The 18,705-nt window shown below is 38.7% G+C and overlaps 1 protein-coding gene across 11 annotated transcripts in view; it reads left to right on the top strand.

The window, feature by feature from the left end:
• Window positions 1-18,705, top strand: part of LOC112661802 (amyloid beta precursor protein) — a 262,644-nt gene that overhangs the window by 66,405 nt on the left and 177,534 nt on the right. For all 11 annotated transcript variants that reach the window (XM_025449933.3, XM_025449932.3, XM_025449931.3 and 8 more), the window contains exon 3: window positions 12,919-13,048. In XM_025449933.3, the coding sequence (XP_025305718.1) occupies window positions 12,919-13,048 (130 nt within the window). The remainder of the gene's footprint in view (window positions 1-12,918; window positions 13,049-18,705) is intronic.

Below are 18,705 nucleotides of genomic sequence, written 5' to 3'. Positions count from 1 at the left end.
TTCTTTCTCAATTCTTATTGAACAATGTCTTTTTTAAAAGATTTTATTTATAATTTTTTCATGAGAGACACAGAGAGAGGCAGAGACACAGGCAGAGGGAAAGGGAGAGAAGCAGGCTCCATGCAGGGAGCCCGACACAGGACTCGATCCCAGGTCTCCAGGATCACACCCTGGGCCAAAGGCAGCGCTAAACCTCTGAGCCACCCAGGCTGCCCTGAACGATGTTTTAATGAAGTAGAGAGTTCCAGGTTGATGGGCATTTTTGTTCAGCACCTTGAAAATATTTACCCATTGTATTTTGGTGTCTGTCATTGTGCAAAAATTAAAAAAAAAAAAAAAAAAACACAACAAAAAACAAAAAACGAAGACACCAGTTCTGTTAGTTCCCATTTACAGTGCTACTCATTTACTGATTATTTTTCTCCCAATAGTGATGGATAATTTTTTTCTTTATGTTCTCAGTCCCTCTTGTGACCAAACACAGATGTTTTAGAGACAGCTGGCTGAGTCAGAGAGGCAGCTGTTAGCAGTCTGTGCTCCTAGGACAAAACGAAACTGACTGAACTCATGACCGTGACCTCATTTCGACCTTTTGCTAACCAATTTAACTCACTTGTTAAATTTATTTTTTCCAAAAGAGTGCCCGTATAGCTGCACATTGTATCTATGAATGCTTAGCTTAATATGATGTATCAAATATTATTATTGTGATGATAAATTATCTAGCCCATGTCCTTCATAGTCTCTCGTTCCTCTCAATTTGTGTTCCTGTTCTTGGTTGTTTTGTTACTAATATTGTCATTTTTGCCTCCTGATTTGATTGGGAAGATCGTTTGAGACTTAGGGTTTAAATAGAATATTTGTTTAATCTGCATTTTATTCAGAGCACCCATTCTTAGAACCCAGAAATACCCTGTTTTCCCTAATCATAATAGTTATGCTTCTGCCCAGCCATCATTCAAATACTTGCATTTCCTTACTTTTTTGTTGCTGTTGTTTTTTATTAGCATAGTCAGTCCTATTTGAGGATTTTCTTTCATTTTTTCATCATATATGTATTGAGGACTGCTGTGGGCTGAATATTTGTGTCTCCCCCCAACTTCATATGTTGAAGCTCCATGTCCAAGATGGTGGTTTTTGGAGTGGAGACTTTGGGAGGTAATTAGGGTGAGATGAAGTCATGAGAGTGGTGCCCCATGATGGCACCAGTGCCCCATATAAGAAGAGACACTAGAGAGCGGTAGCAGCTACAGCCATGTGCATAATGCCCAGTTGGAGCTTGCAACCTTCCTTGCAGTACACAGCTGGCAACACCATGTAGAGAATTGCCCAAACCACAGAATAGTGGGAAATTCTAAATTATTATGTGGTAGCTAACTAGGCTCCAGGATGGCTTCTAGTGGAACTTGCCTTCCTCTTGCATTCACACCTGCGAGGAGCCTCCCACACTGTGCATGACTGGCCTCTGTAACCCATAGGCTATTACAGAAATGATGGTGCGAAGCTGGGTCATCAAGACATGTGGCTTCAACTTTACATATATTGGCTATAGCAAAGCCACCTGTCATGTTGTAAGGACACTTAAACGGCACTGTGACTTGGATGTGAGGGCTGTCTTGTGGTATACGTGGGATGGGGTGAGCTTAGGGTCCTCCACTCCATCATCTTCCCGGCACCCCCTCCAGCAGCACTAGCTTGTCAGGCATGAGAATGAACTGCTTAGAAGTGCATCTTATAACTAGGGGAAGCCTTCATGTAACCATAGCCAACATCTTGACAGGGCCCTTGTAAGAGTTAAGCGTCACTCCCACATACCAGACCCACAGAAACTGAGAGAACACAATTTATTGCTTATTATTTGAATGAAGCTACTAAGTTTTGGGATAGGTTGTATGCTATAATCGATGACCACAACAACTACTCACTCAATTACTATTTTCCTCTGTGGCCCTGTGGTAGAAAACAGTTCCTTTCCTCTGTTAGACACTAGACTCAGAAAGTGCTGCTGTCACGGAAGCAACTTGAAAATAACTGTTTGAATTATTCATCAGTTAACAGCCTAAAGTGGCCACTTACCTTAATGAACTGTTAGATTACCCAAACTGTTATATTTTTCTAAAGAACTAGGATAGAACAGAAATAGAATAATACTCGCCTTGAAACATATAGTGAAGCTTATATCAAAAGTTACATTTTGTAGGGTTTTTTGGCCCCTCTTTTTTTTGAATGAAATGAGATTTTTAAAACAATAACAACATTGTTTTATTTAAACCAAAGGCTTCGGGATGGGAGAATAAAAAATTGGAAGTGTAATAAAGAATCTTATTCTTTCCCAGATTTAATTCAGGCAAATTTAGCAAGTACTTATTGAATGCTGTTCAGAGTAGGATTTGTGTCATGTGTTTCTGAGTGGCGAGACATCATTCTTGGCTCATAAGTAGCTTATAAATATACAATTGGATAAATTGAGAATTCAGAGAATTGGAAAGTCGAAGGTTTTGATTATAAATCTGGGGATTTCAGGTTTAATTCTGGAAATAAGAGCTGTGGGATTTTTTTTTTTTTTTTTTTTTTTTTTTTTTTTTTTTTTTTAGCATGAGTGTTTTGTGGTCAAGACACTTTTGGAAAAATTAGCCTGTATCCAACAGGAAGTTAGATCAGGAAAAGAAGGAGATTCAGATCTCCAGATGTCAGCCTGAGAGGGAATGCAAAGGATCATTTTGCTCATCTGCCTTGTTGTATATAAGATGATATGATAAGGAGGAGCCCTTGGGGTCAGGTGCCATAAAGGAGAACAGGGGCTTCACTGGACAGACCTTTCAAATCCAGCCTTTGCTATCTTGACACCTGAGCAATCCCATGAAAGCTGCCTCACCAGTCTTAGACTGTTTCCTCTCTGTATGATAGGAATACACAGGTGTGCTGAAGTTAAATACTGTCAGTTGTAAACAAGCAATTGTAAAGTCCCAACACTATTCTTCCTCTTTTAAGGAGAGAAATGAAAACTCCCTCTGGATTCTTACCATTCAGAGCACCTTTTGTAGGTTAGGGCCTGGCACAGGTGTTGACTCACCTGGGGAGCAGGTCTCTGGAGGGAATTTGAAACAGGTTAAGTCACAGCACTGACAGATTCCCAGCTGGGAAAGTCAGACAGGTGAATGTGGCTTTGCTTGTAATCTTCAGTTAGATTATGGGCATATTCTCTTTTTCTGAAGTTTTTACAGCAGCTAACAATATGTGTTCCTTGCTTTTTAAATTTTCTTTCTCTAAATGAACAGTTGTTTCATCTACAAATTAACAGAATCACCAAACAAAACATACCAATGCCTGAACAAAACAAAATCTGCCTGTTTGATAAGTTGAACAAAACCATTTCCTTTGCCCAACTTCCTACTGTAAAATATATCACCAAACATGGGATTTCCAAACAAGAAATATTTCTCAACCTTGATTCTGCAATAATGTGGAATTAAAACTAAGTTAAAACAAACATCACATGTGATTCATTTAACCGATTTTGAGGGCATTCTGTATACAATGAAAACAGGAGAAGCCGTGGTGCATTTTTGGCCATTATTATTATTTTGCTGTGTGTTCCGACCACCTTTTTGTATACTTAAAATTGACCCAAAAATTACAGGCACATATGCGTGTGATTTCAGGATTTGAAAGATCCAAAAATTCATGTTGGGTGAAATAATTTGCTAAATAAAGGTGTCTGGATGCCTGTGAATGACAACAGATATATTTTATGTATTAATGATCTGTATACTTAAAAGGATTGCTTGCACAAACTATAGGATTTAGAGCTAAATAAGAGATGCAACTAAGTTTGGATTTTTTTTTTTACACATTTATCATTTAATCAAGTTAATATTTGATTTAACATTTGTCCTTACCATCTAGCATTGTCTTTTTAAAAAATTTGTATTTATTTATTCATGAGAGACACAGAGAGAGAGGCAGAGACATAGGCAGAGGGAGAAGCAGGCTCCTTGTGGGGAGCCTGATGCAGGACTCAATCCCAGTACCCAGGTATCATGACCTGAACCAAAGGCAGATGCTCAACCACTGAGCCACCCAAGTGCCCCTCATCTAACACTGTCTTAAATGGATACTCAATTATTACATATTTACAGGAACACTAGGTAGTTTTTTTTTTTTAACACTAGGTACTTTTGTACTATAATGACACGTAGTATAATATTAGAATACTGTGTACTTTTAGGTACATAGTTATACCATGGACTTTTATATTTCTCATTTGATTAATTTACTGTCAGTTTTTTCCTTTAATATATTTTTTCTCTCTTCTTTTTTGAAGTAGAGCTGACTAGTAAAACTGTACAGTTTGTATATTTTTAAATATAGCCGTGAACTGACCGAGAATGAGAATTTAGATCATACATGTACACATCTGATTATGTTTTCACATTCATACCCTGTCCTGTTTATTTTAGTGATTCTCCCCATCTCACACCCACCCTGCACACCACCTTCCCATTTGTTTCTACATTCAGCACTTCTGGAGTAAGAGTGCCTTATGCATTGAACAGGGTTCTCAGACAATATTGTCCGAATCTGAACATGAGTGCACATATGTAGCAATTTATGCATATACAGTGTTGGAAACAGATCTGGGCCAAATTATTGGGAAATAGACTGTTGCCCTCTAGCATTTCACGTCCTTGCTTTGGCATAAGGGCATCATTGTGAAAACCTAGAACTCCTCACACGTCCCACATTGCAGTAATGTTTCATCAGCTGCGCGTTGCCCCTCAGCACCCCATGACATCGTAAGCAGAGACCGTTGTTTTTGGTTTGCCATGCTCTTTCACAATGAAATTCGTTATTCTGTTCCCTATATCCCTAATACTACTAAAAGAATTTTTGCTGAAAGCAGTTTGATATGATTTTTCTTTGTATTACAGGGAATTTTGAAGAAGAAAGTAAGTCATTTTAATCCAGAAACAGAAATTGTATTGTCTGGGGCATATTTTGTTTTTGTTTATACACTGAAGTCTAAAACTTATTTAAAACTTGAAATCCATGCCCTCTGAGTGAGTGCTCAGGAATGGCCCTGGTATGTTCTGGCTGCATCAGTTTGATCTTCTTTGAAATGGAGCGATTGCTAACTGAGGATTGTGTGCCGTGCTACACATAAAACATTTGCAGTGATTCTGGCACGTAGGAAATCCTCATTATTTTATTTTCCTTATTCTCTTCTTGGATGTGTCCTTTGAAAAGGAAATTGGTACGTTGGGGTTTCAGATGAAAATATCTCATGATTACTTCTGTACCTCTTTGCTACAGAGTTTCTGATTCTGTGTTTCATCTATATATGTGCTAACTGCAATCAAGCATTGCAGTTTGGATCTTTGTTTTTTATATTTGCCTTTTCACTTGTAAATATAGAAATTTGACTCTTTTTCTACTGGACAATTTTTTTTGTTTTTTTACTTTTTATTTAAGTTCAGTTAACATATAACGTATTATTAGTTTCAGATGTAGAGCTCAGTGACTCATCAGTCTTAATATAACACCCAGCACTCATTACATCACGTGCTCTCCTTAATGCCCATCACCCAGTTATCCCATCCACCCCCTTCCAGCAACCCTCAGTTTGTTTCCTATGATTAAGAGTGTCTTATGGTTTGTCTCCTCCTCTGATTTCATCTTGTTTTATTTTTTCCTCTCTTCCCCTATGATCCTCTGTTTTGTTTCTTAAATTCCACATGTGAGTGAGATTATATGATAATTATCTTTCTCTGATTGACTTGTTTCATTTAGCATAATACCTGCTGGTTCCACCCATATTGTTGCAAATGGCAACATTTCTGGGGTTTTTTTGATGGCTAAGTAGTATTCTATTATATATATCACCTCTTGTTTATCCATTCATCTGTCAATGGCCATCTGGGCTCTTCCCAGGGTTTTGTCATTGTGGACATTACTGCTATAACAGTGGGGTACAGGTACCTTTTCAGATCACTACATTTTAACTTTGGGGTAAATCTCTAGTCCACTGGACTAGTCTTTTGTTGTTACTTTTAATTTTTTCTAATTCAAAATTTCAAGCACACATAAAAGTAGAAAGAATAACATAATGAATGCCCCAGGTACCTCTCACTCAGCTTCAGTAGTTATAAAACGTAGTCACTCTTGTTCCTGGATGGGTCTGGAATGTATGTGCTCTATCTTGCCTCCTTCACGGTCTGCATGATTTTTGGCAAGCACCTTATGCAGATGTGTTGCTTGTCTCCTTTCCAGAGCTATAAATTGATTTAAGACAAACCAAAGCAACACGTTATTTATTTTCATACTTACTTGTTTAAGACATAATTTTATTACCATTACATAATTGCTAGCATTTTTTTTTCCCAAAAAGAAGTATCCTTGAGATTTGGTTAAAAATTTATTTCAAAAGTTAACAGACTAGAAAGAACAGTAAGCAATTTATTTTCAGAATTTGTAGCAATTCTTTTTACCATGACATTAACTCTGTTTTCAGCCTTTTCCTAACTGCATTTGATTATGTGGTCTTAAATATCCATGGTTATGTGGAATTTAGTTATATATAAATAGGACTTTTGGCATTAATCACTTGTCCCAGGTGGCCTGTTTGCAAAAAAGAGACATGGAAGATTCCCCTATTTGCTTTAATTATTGGGAATAGGGGAAAGTTCTGTAGGGCTCTAACAAATATTTTTATATATTTAAGCTGCATGCTCTTGGTTTTCTTAAATATCATCAGCTGCATGCTCTTGGTTTTCTTAAATATCATCAGTGTCTTTTCTTGCTTTGTATATTTAACAAATTAAAAGTTACCTTGTCTGAGATTAATATATTTCCAGTTTGGATAGAGAGATTTTAGACTGTTGAAATTTTTAATAAAAATCTGCCGATGGTGATCAGGTTTTAAGGTACTTTTTTGTAGTGAGGGAAAACCACTTAGGTTACCAACTATAACATTCTAATGTGGATTCTAGATTGGTTTTACTCTTCTCTCCTAGCTGTCAATATTTTTAATTGCTTCAACTCTGTCTTTTCTTTAAAGTTTAATTTATGAACTGATACATTTATTTTCAAAGATAAAACATATTTCTATGGCCAGGAGAGTAGACAGCCTTTCAGGTTCCTGGACCACACTAGTTGGGCCTCCTTACTCTAAGCAAGAGCCTGACTTTTCTTTTTTTTTTTTTTTTTTTTAAGAGCCTGACTTTTCATTATTCCTGAGCATCTTCTTATTAACATTAATCTACTGTCTCTTGTATGAGGCTATTATTGCTTTAATTGCTTTAAGTTGCCATATCATACTTGGAAGAACAATATTGGAAGGCATTGAAATGCTTATTTTTCTCAAATGCTCATAGTCCAAGAATAGTATTATCCTACTTAGATTATTTTGTTTAAGAGGTACATTGATAATCTCTGGTGGAAGATTAATGTATCCTGAGTTTCCCTACAATTCATGGATGCTGAACTTAAACAGAAATGTCCATGAATTATTTATGAGGCACTCAAATGTGCTGTCCCAGTGTGGGCCATGGTTAAGGGAACACAAAAATGAATCCATTTGTCCCTGCCTTCAAGAAGTGTGTATTCTAATATGGCAGAAAGGCACGTGGCTGTAATGGCAAGACCAAAAGTGGTAGGTGATCAGATAAAAGTGATTGGATAAAATGCCTCGGATTCGGAGTTTGAGGGGCTCAAAGAGGGGGTGTTCATGAACCAACATTTGTTCCCCTTCACCCACAGGTTTTTGAGAGAGGCACTGCCTCCAATGATGACTTCTGCCTACCAGCCTGGTGCTGTCTACCTAGCTAGAGCCTGTGTCTTGAGGAAGAGAATGCGATTTACAGTTTGCTTCCCTAGGACTCTACTTAGCCACAGGGACCGAGCTGCAGAATTAAAACTGCGGCCTCTGATGAATGCTCCTTCAGAAGGCCAGGGGCTGGAGCGCCACAGAGAGGGGAAGGGTGCTGGCAGCCTGCAGATAGCCTTAAACCAGAGGTAATGAAGGTGGAGAACCATAGGGAGGCTCCTGGGTGCCAAACTGTGTTTCCTGCCTTTCGAGAAAGTGCATTTTCCTTGGGAAGGCTGGATATATGTGTCCTTAATGCGAATGAGAGGTACACTGTAATAAATACCATAAAGCATTCCCACAGTGGGAGAGCGGGATTAGCACTGCATTACACAGTGAGTCGGGAGGTCTGCGACCCCGCAGGGGGACCCTAATAGGCTTGGGCATCTGCAATGTGCTGGAAGGGTCTTAAGTAGGAGTGTGTGTGGAGCACCCCAGGTGCTCTGCATGGCTGTAATTCAGGAGGAGTTGTTGGCAGGGTGTAGGGTTCAGGGAACCGATGCAGACCTAGATTTGCTTCTGTTTTAAGGATTTATTAAGATAGCTATAGTTCCCTACATTTTTTTGTTGATCTGGAAAATAGTTGCTCATGTTTGGGGTTCACAGAGGAAACATTTTAGAAAAGGAGGCCAGGGGAAAGTTCATTTGCTAATTCTCCACTAGCAGATTATTAGTAAAGCTTTTGTTGCGTTAGCAGTACAATGTGTTGCATGTGTTGGCAAGTTGCACGTTGCCAAAGGAACTCAGAAATCTTTATTTGTTGATGTTGAGATGCCACAAAGAAAATGTAAAATATCGGACCGATGCTTATAATTCAATGATGGTGAGAAGTCAGGGGCTTAAGTGGCCATGAACATCTTTGCATGTCTAATTATCTTAATTTTCATTCGTGCCTAAACCTATGAGGTAGGCTAGTTTTTCAACATACAGTGCTTGTCTCATAACATAAAAATGGTGATCTCTTGTCACCTACTGGAACTGCTTTATAAAGAACTAGGTGTATGGCATTTGACTTTTTAGTCAGAAACTTGTGTTTTTTTCATTGTGTCTTTTTTTTTTTTTTTTTTCGAGTTGGGGCTTGCATGCACATGAGGTAGTCACTTGGACTCCCTAGGACTTCCTGTGTGCTTGCAAAGAAATTTTGTTACCTGTCTTGTTGATGTTCCTCCCTCTACTAAAATAAACCTGATTTTAGGACAGCAAAATTGTACGATCTTTGGCCGATCCAAATCCATAACTCCTTGTCTCTGAAAAATAGGTGAATCAGGTTCAAGTTACTGCCACAAACTGTGTGTGGGATTTCTGCAGTTCGCATTTTATAATCTCCTCATCCACCTGCGTGCTAACAGCTGTCATTGTCAGCATTCTGGAGAGAGAAACTTGAGGTGCTGGGAAGAACACAGATGCTCTAAATTTCATGCCTGGAACTGGAAGTAAATTCTGTGCTTGGCCAATGTCTCTCTGAAGCTCTGGTGATCTTGGGGAGAAGCCTTGCTTTCACTGATTTTAATTTGTCAGTATGCAATTCTGTCTAATAAAAAAGTCCCAAAGGAGTGAGTTATTGCTCTGTTGCCCAAATATTACTATCGGAAACCGAAGGTGGTACACAACACTAATAAGAGAGTCTTCCTTTCCTGCTCATCAGTTTGCACCCTGCAAATGATGTGTTTTGTTTGGTTTCGTTTGGAACTAGAAAGAAAAAAATGTGACTTGTCTGTGCCTGCCACAGGGCTTTTAGAAAACTGAAAGCTCCTCTGAGAACATTCTCAGCTGGGTAGTATTTCCGTGAAGAGGCAGCTAGAACCCCTTAAGAAAAATGCAGTAACTCACACTTTAAAGCACATAAAGTCGTGTCCCTCAGGACAAACTCTCCAGTGTCATGAAGTTTATGACTCATGAGCGTGGTACTTTTGTGATCTAATAAACAAGGAAAGGTGGCGGGAGAATTGTATTTCTGTACAAAGAGCCACTTCACCTTTCATTATATGGAAGAAAGCCATGGGGATATTAAATTTTTAGTGGCATTTTCAAGTTGAGCATCATCCGTGACTAAAATGCATGCGTTGCAAGGTGTTAAGATACTTAAGAACAAAATAAAATAACGGGAAGGTAGCTCTTTCCATTTGGAGCTAAGGTAACTGGCCATGGTTTTGAAGAGTAACTTTCTCAGTACCCACCCTAGGATTCTGATTTAAATATTCTTTTTTGTATATTCTTATCTTATAGCATATGCCTCCACCACTGGTTTTATCCCACAGTACACTGATCAGTGCCTTACTGTTTGTTTGTTTTTTTTTTAATTTTTAAAAAACAGACTTTATGGGGCTCCTAGGTGGCTTAGTTAAAGCATTTGCCTTCGTTCAGGTCATGCTCTCCAGGTCCTGGGATCAGGTCCTGCATCAGGCTCCCTGCTCAGTGGGGAGCTGCTTCTCCCTCTTCTCCCCCCAATACCCCCACTTGTGTGCTCTTTCTCAAATAAATAAATAAAAATATTTAAATAAAAAAATGGACTATTTTTTAGAGCAATTTTAAGTTCACAGCAAAACTAAGGAAATGGCACAGGGATTTCTTACATATCACTCCACCCCTCACCGAGCCTCCTTCATCGTCAGTACCCCCCACCACAACAGTACCTTTGTTCTACTTGATGGATTTACACATAATTACTCAGTCTGTAGTTTACATCAGAGTTAGCTCTTATTGTTGTATATGCTATAGGCTTGGACAAATGTATAGTGACACAGTATTATAATATCATATAGAATGATTTCATAGCATTAAAAATCCTCTGTGCTCCTCCTGTTCATCCCTCCCTCCCACCTACTCCTGCTAACCACTAATCATTTTACTGTCTCCATAGTTTTGCCTTTTCTAGAATGTCATGTAGTTGGAATTGTAGAGTATGGAGCCTTTTCAGTTTGGCCCCTTTCGCTTAGTAAAGTGCATTTACAGGCCTGCCCTGTCTCTTCATGGCTTGGTGGTTCATTTCTTTCTGACACTCTATCAGCCACTGCGTGGTTGTACTGCAGTTTATATCTATTCTTGGTGCTTTATTTTTTTTTTTTAACTGATTTATCTCAGGGCTGGGACTAGGGTGAGGTGCATGAGGCACTCAGGAATCAAATAATATTTTAATGCAGTATTTAAAAAAACAAAATTAATGCCCCTCCAAGCCCACAATGAATAAAACATTGACAGTTTAAACAAGGACAGGATGGTGGCAAGCCCTCTCTGTCATTGACAACCCTAAGTGAAATTCCCCCTCCACAGCCTACACTGCGGATGCTGTTTCCTTGCTCAGGAACCGGTCCCCCCCCCCCCCCCCCCCCACACACACACACACAGCACTGCTTCCCCTGGAGCCTCCGCAGGGAGTTCTTTCTTCACAGTCCTGCGAGCATCACAGTCCTGCTAGCATTGTGCCAGGAGATGGGGGTGGCCTCCTTCCTTCTCATTCTCACTTCCCAGCCATTCTTCCCATCTCCTCCCTAAAATGTTCCTTGCCCCAGCTGTGAGCTTATAGGCTCACGAACTAGGGCACCTTTCTTTTCTGGCTACTGGAATCCAGATACCTCTTTCCACCTCAGTAGCATTGCGCCTTAGTCTTTGAAGTGTCTTGTTCTTGGCTTTCTGTCACCCAAACAATGTCAACCTCGAAGATCCTTCCAAGAATCCAATTTCCCATTCCACCAGTGATCTTGCTGTGATCATCATTCTTCATCAGCCATTCCCTTGCATGGTGCAATGCATTCTACTCTGTGCAGTTACCAATGATGTGACTCCTCCAAAATCTTTATTTCCACTCTCTGATGCTCCGAGTACCACTTGTTACCCCCTCTTGGTCTTCAGTGCCTCTGTGCCAAAATTCTCTAGCCCTCAGCAAGTCTCATTGATACTATGACCTCATAACCATGTAGCCCATCTTCATAGTCCCACCTTAGGTTTTATGGTCCCTCACCATAACCATTCTCTCGCTTACAGCTTCTGTTCTCTTAGGCTTGTCTCTCTTTATTGTCTTTATCTGGTGCAATAGAAACTCTAGTGAAATGCAAGATTTATGCAAAGGAAAGCCTGGTTTAGAAATAACATTTTTATGTTTATTTTTTTCTTTCAAATCCCTACTCATTATTATCAAAAGATGTAATTTGGTATTTGACAAATATATTTTAGTTGATCAAGTTTCACATTTTATTCCAAATAAGCACTGTGATTTACTGAGATCAGTAATCAAAGCAAAGGGCTGTAGTTAGTTATCAAGGGAAGAGATGCATGAATGCTGTTCTGTATCTAAATGACACTCATGATAACTGTGAAGTTATTCTTATATATTCTTATATAAATTACTTTGAATACAGAGAAGATTTTTATATAGAAAGCTATATGTTGGGGCAGCCCCCGTGGCACAGCAGTTTAGCACCGCCTGCAGCCCAGGGTGTGATCCTGGAGATCCTGGATCTAGTCCCATATCAGACTCTCTGTATGATGCCTGCTTCTCCCTCTGCCTGTGTCTCTGCCTCTCTCTCTGTCTCTAAGAATAAACAAATACAATCTAAAAAAAAAAAAAAAGAAATTTTTTTAAAAAAAAGAAAGCTATGTGTCATATCCTATATGTAAAATGTTTGCTTAATTAGTAAAATAGGGGTGGTTTAAGTTTAAGTAATGATAATGTTCCCAGGGGTGTCTACTATAACATGTATTTAGGACATCAAAGAATATCATCTCCACACCAGTTTATTTTGCAGCGAAATGATCCTGTACCTATAAGAGGGTCCCCTCTCATTTCTGTTTTATCTCCCCTGGAGAAAGAATAATATTTTAAGCCTGAGTGGGTGCAATAAAATAAAAGTCACACCACTTAGTATTTTGAATGGAGTGATTAGATTTTTGTCACCTGCATCTTTTCTTTACCCTGATTTCTAAGCTGGATCCGAATTAGAGTAGCATGGGTGCTGGATGATAGCAGTGCCTTAGAATAAGAGCAGTGGTTGATCAGCTGCGTGTGTGTGACAGCCTCTGTCACTAATAACAATTTTCCTTTTTGTGTGCTTTCCCAGGTCTACCCCGAACTGCAGATCACCAATGTGGTGGAAGCCAACCAACCAGTGACCATCCAGAACTGGTGCAAGAAGGGCCGCAAGCAGTGCAAGACCCACGCCCACATTGTGATTCCCTACCGCTGCTTAGGTGAGCTGGCCAGCCACGTAACTGACACAAATTGCTCTGCTCTTTGGGGATGGAAAAGAAGGATGCTCTAATTAGATCGGGATATGAATGAATGAATTTACCTAAAATGTTTATTAAAACTTGAAATTCTTAGATCGATTCTCTAACTGCTGAATGAAAAGGCCTGGTGGTGGGGTCCAGGAATCCTCATTTTACTGAATCCCATAGGTGATTCTCATGCACACTAATTGTCCAGACTTGGAGCATTAGAGCTTTGTGTATTTTCTCAGGTAGACTTCATACAAGAGAGAACCTAATGTGAAGCTCCTCCATTCTGCTAATTTCTTAAAAATCTCTTGCCTGAAACAACCGATTCATCATCCTGGCAATAGTTGGGACACTAGGGTTGGGGAATTTTTTTTTTTCTGCTTATATCAAACCAAGGGAACCAGTTAGATCCCCAAGGTTTAAATGTGTGTTTCTCTCACCAACCTCAAATTTTACTTCTACTGTTTATTTGAAAAACTGAGCTGTTTAATGTGATGTCATCCTTTTTTCCTCTGGAAACACTGTCTTACTCCATATTTAATCTGATTTGATCATCAGTCCCTTTCTAGTTGATATTTTATATAACCAGGCAATATGAAATCAACATTTGGTGTGATAGCTTGCATGGTTGTAAATAAGGAGATAGAGATCGATCTTGGGGAGCTGTAGGCAAATGTTGACAATGCATTCCAGTGACTTCTTGTAAAAAGTCCCAATAGCAAACTTAGGAAAACTGTTGAAGATTCTGGAGCCGGGTATAATATTTGCTCAAACGTGAATGTTATAAGAGCATATGTGCTGATTACTTTACGTGCATGTGCATAATTTGAGGCATTAATGGAAAACATTGGCCATTAGAATGAAGTTTTCTTCTGAAGGATTTACTACTCACAATGGAATTTTATGAAGAGGGTGAAAAACCAGATTCTTAAACATTTGATAATTTAAGAGTTCCCTTGTTCCTCCTTCTTCATTATTCTTAAATACTTTGTGAAGCCTCTAACCCTTTTCTGTCTGACTGGTTGAGAACTAAAGATTTAATCAGATGAAAATAAGTAATGTTTATTTTTTTTAAAGATTTCATTTATTTATTCATGATAGACATAGAAAGAGAGAGAGGTAGGGGCAGAGGGAGAAGCAGGCTCCATGCTGGGAGCCTGACGTGGGACTCAATCCCAGGACTCCAGGATCACGCCCGGGACCAAAGTCAGGCGCTAAACTGCTGAGCCACCCAGTGATCCCCATAAGTAATGATTAAATGTAGAAGTCAGCTGTCTCCAGAAACAGTGTATTTCAAACTAATTTAGTTATTATGCCAAGATACCATTTAATTCAGTGTAAGTTAGGAAGTAGATCATGAACTAGTTAATTAGGTGGGCCAGGTCTTGTTAATGATCTGTTTCTTTTGGGTGTTGCCCATTCTGTGAAATGTTTGAGATACATTTTGTTTAGGATGTAAGCTCACCAGGTAGTAGATCTTTGGATGAGCTTGTTCACTATTGACACTCGATGGGTCACTCCCAACTGTACCTGTTTCAAAACTGAACGCATATCACTTTGCTTAAGATCTTTCCAATTCCTAACTACTCAGTGATTGACTTTGACTAAAAGTGATTGACTAAAGTGATTGACTAAACAGTGGATTGACTAAACAGTGGAATCCACAGTAAGTTTATAGAATATGGTTCACCACGATCATGCCCCTTCATTGTGGCATATTCCCTTTGACCCCAAATTTCCTGTGACCCTAAATTGTCTCACCACTCCCCTTGCCCCTACTCCATGCCTGTCCCCATAACAAAAGTGATTTGAAACTCCAAGGGAAAAAATACCATGAAAAGGAAGAAAAGATGTATGAAATGTCTTCAGATCTAAATATAAGGTCAAAAGGTTTCATGATAATGCTGAGATGATGAACTGTCAATGTTTTTATTGTGATAAAGCGTCTTATATACTATGGAGGAAGGTTCATTCTACATGGCCTCACTTCACAGGCACATATATTGAGAGTCTGTGAGGGAGAATGTCTTGCTGTATCCAGCACGGGTATTTGTGGCAGAATGAGGACCAAAGCCCACGACCTTTCAGTTCATAATCCAGTGTTCCTTACAGTATTAACAAAAGTTGTGCTGGAGCTTATAACCACCTGATTTACAAAATCAGATCACAGAGGAAAGGCTATGAAGTGGAGGCAATAAATAACAGTTTTTTTATAAAAGTCATAACACGTGTTATGTTCATAAAGGAGGCGGTTGTGACTCTCGCACAGGATCCATCTCTACATGATGATCTTCCACTTTATGGCAGTAATAAGCAACACTCTTATATATTACTTGCTGCTTAAATAAAGCATTAATATTTAACATTAGTGTAAGTTCTTTCCGAACTCTGTGGCTATATCTTAACATAGCCTTAGACAAAAGAAATGATTTTATTGAACCTAGTTCTCAAAAAGGCACTACCAAGAAATCAGAGTACAATTGTCTTAAACAATAAACATCTTAAAACCCAAAACAGAGCTTGAGGAGAGAAAGATGCCTGTTATGCCTAGCATGCACCCTCCCTGACCTTTCTATCAGATAGAAAGGTGTTGTACTGCGTTATTTTTCTTCAGATCGTGTATTTGTCTTAGGCATACTTGCTCAGCACTATCTTGCATCCCTTGTCTAGATGGAGAAAGTATATGAGGTTGCTGTTGACGCTTTTCCTTCTACAGAGTATGTGATTTCCCTTGAGAGTGAACTGGCTTTCTCTTTTTGCCCTTTGCATTTGATCATGCTTCTAGAGCCAGAATGTAAGATGGCTCTTAATCATCTGAACATTTCATTAATTATCTCACGTGGAATTAATAAGTACACTGTTATCATTACTCAAGGAGAATATTTTCTTTGTAAAGCCTTCAGCCCCTTTCCACTTGAACGACTACCCTTCATGGTGTAATAGATCCACCACGGAAACTAACACTGGTCTGCACGTGGCTCTGTCCGGTATAGGCAAGACTGGGCTAATAGCTTAATCCAAAAGAATTAGAAATTAAAGAATTGCTACCTTACATGTCATTCTATTTAATTTCGTATTCAAGAGTTTCCAAACACATAAGTAGTAATGGCCAAGAAACTATTCAGACATGGTCAGATGAAAAATTGAAGGTATTTGATGCATCTTGATTTTGAATTTTATTGCTTTAGTGAAGTTTTAAGACAGTCGTACCTTGTCTTTTGGTGGCTATCGTTGTGTGAATTATCTACAACCGTATTACTCTTCTTTAGTGTGAAAAGCTTGTATTTGGATTTCCTTGGCAGATAATATACCAGAGTAGTTTTTTGGATTTATGGTGAACAGCAGTTCCCTCGAGACAAATCGTACAGCAGAACCATATCCAAGAATGTTACATGAGACTTCACCTAATTTTAAGAATGAGGCTGGGCTTGGGAGAACATTTTTATTATAGATTCTAGGATCTTGTAAATGCCCAGATGTCCCAGCACAGTAATCCAGTATGATGCTGCTCAGTACCTGTGGCTCTTCCCATGTTCATTGAGCTTTCTATGCTATCAATAAAACAGTTTGTGAAGTCCTGGGAGATTGCGTGCTGGGTTATACATACGTACTATGGGAATGATGCTTGATGAGCCCAGCTTTTGCACATCAGAGGAATGCAAATTCTTAAATGTCCTGTATCTTTAAGGATTGTCTTTATCACGTTATCATAGGAATTCCAGAATCCCTGGACAGAATCTCTGATGAAGATCAGGGAAGGCTAATCACTGTTCCTGGAGAGATAGCAGACTCCTTTTTATGTGCCCTCCATATGGGACCAATGCATGTTCCAAGTTAGTCATACTTCAGAACCAGTGTATAGGGTTTGAGTCTCAAAAATACAAAGGAAAATATGCGTGGAAAAGAAATCTTACCAGTGTTTATCTACAAATAGTGGGATTACAGGCAATTTTGATATTATTTGTTTGTTAATTTCTATAATAAACAAGTAACTTTTATCAGAAAAAGTTAGACAGTGGAATCAGTACATAAAATGTATCCACCAACCGTAGTGATAACTGAAAAAGAAGTCAAAGGCTTGAAATACCACACAGAATTGTCGTTATGTCTCCTGGTTGTTGTGCCTTATAAGCCTTATACAGTAGTAGTAATTTCTTTTGGGAAAATATATTTTAGTTTTAAAACTACCATGCTGCCAAATTAAAAGAAAACATCGCCATTCTTATCCTCAACCACACATAAGCAACATTCATTACTGCTTAAGCACACATTACTAATTCTCCAGATGGGTCCTTGATTTTTTTTTTTTTTTTTTTTTTTGCTTGTTTCCCCTCATATGGCAGCTATATTTCTTTCACGGCAGATTGTTGAATGGGAAGAATTACATTTTCCCTGTAGATTGCTTCTGGTTGGGGAAGGACTTTTGGGTAAGTGGGAGAAGCCATAGAAATGACCTCCTCCTGGGTAGGTTATCCACCAAAACCAATGATTAAACCTCCCTCCCCAGTCTGCCAGCCCCCACTGGCCCTAATTATATTGGCTCCAGATTGATTTTTGCTCTCTAAAACTGAAAACATTGATTATTTTTTAACATATCAAATTTTGAAAAGAAAAATTTAGTGGTCTTTGTTGGCTCCAGCTCCAATTTAGTTTCATCTTTTTTTGTTTTAATTATCGTACCTGCTGTTCTGTCTCCTTTCTGGAACTTTTAACAACTTGTGTTTTGTCTAGGGTGAGAACTAGGATAGCATGAATGATTTACTTATATATTTATTTTTTTAATTGAAGATAATATTCAAGAGTCATTAAGTAACATTAGTTATTATAAAGAAAAACACAGGACGCCTGGATGGCTCAGCAGTTGAGCGCCTGCCTTCGGCCCAGGGCGTGATCCTGGAGTCCCAGAATCGAGTCCTGCATCAGGTTCCCTGCATGGAGCCTGCTTCTCCCCCTGCCTGTGTCTCTGCCTCTCTCTCTGTGTCTCTCATGAATAAATAAATAAAATCTTTAAAAAAAAACAACTGATTTTTGAAAATCTCCTGCTATGCCCTCGAGGTGTGCTCTGCTGTCAGTGCTTTATTAAAATGCAAAATTCATTGAAGCAGGTCCCAGGTGATAGGCATAGAAGAGAAATCTCAATTTGAGATGGTACTGTTCCAGGGCTTCTCAGTAATACACTGAAAAGTGAATAGTATGGGGTTAATGGGTGTTGTCCTTTGTAGAACATGCTAAGAATTACAACTAAAATTTAGTTTTAAAACTACCATGTGTACTTAAATTTCTCTGATGACAAAACTAATGCATGTTCACTGTACCAAGTTTAGAAAATGCAACCGCTAACAAGAAATAACAGCTTGCTTTCAATCTGGTTTTTGTATAGTTTGCTTTTAGTATTTTTCACAGTTATAGAATTCTTGTTTTTGTTTTGTGAACTTTTTTTCACCTAGCATTTTTATATTACTTTATTCATTAAATTAAATAATCTTGGGAAGCACAGCTTTTAAGCTAACCTTACACCAGACCCTGTAGTGTGTTTATTCCTTACTTTTGGTGATTTAGTTGTTTCCTTTATTTTGTGGTAGTGGTGGTTATAAATGGTGCTGTGATAAACATGATAGTAAATACTTTGC

Source organism: Canis lupus, chromosome 31, assembly GCF_003254725.2.
Source record: "Canis lupus dingo isolate Sandy chromosome 31, ASM325472v2, whole genome shotgun sequence".
NCBI lineage: Eukaryota > Metazoa > Chordata > Mammalia > Carnivora > Canidae > Canis > Canis lupus.
This window is presented reverse-complemented; position numbering and strand designations above follow the sequence as displayed.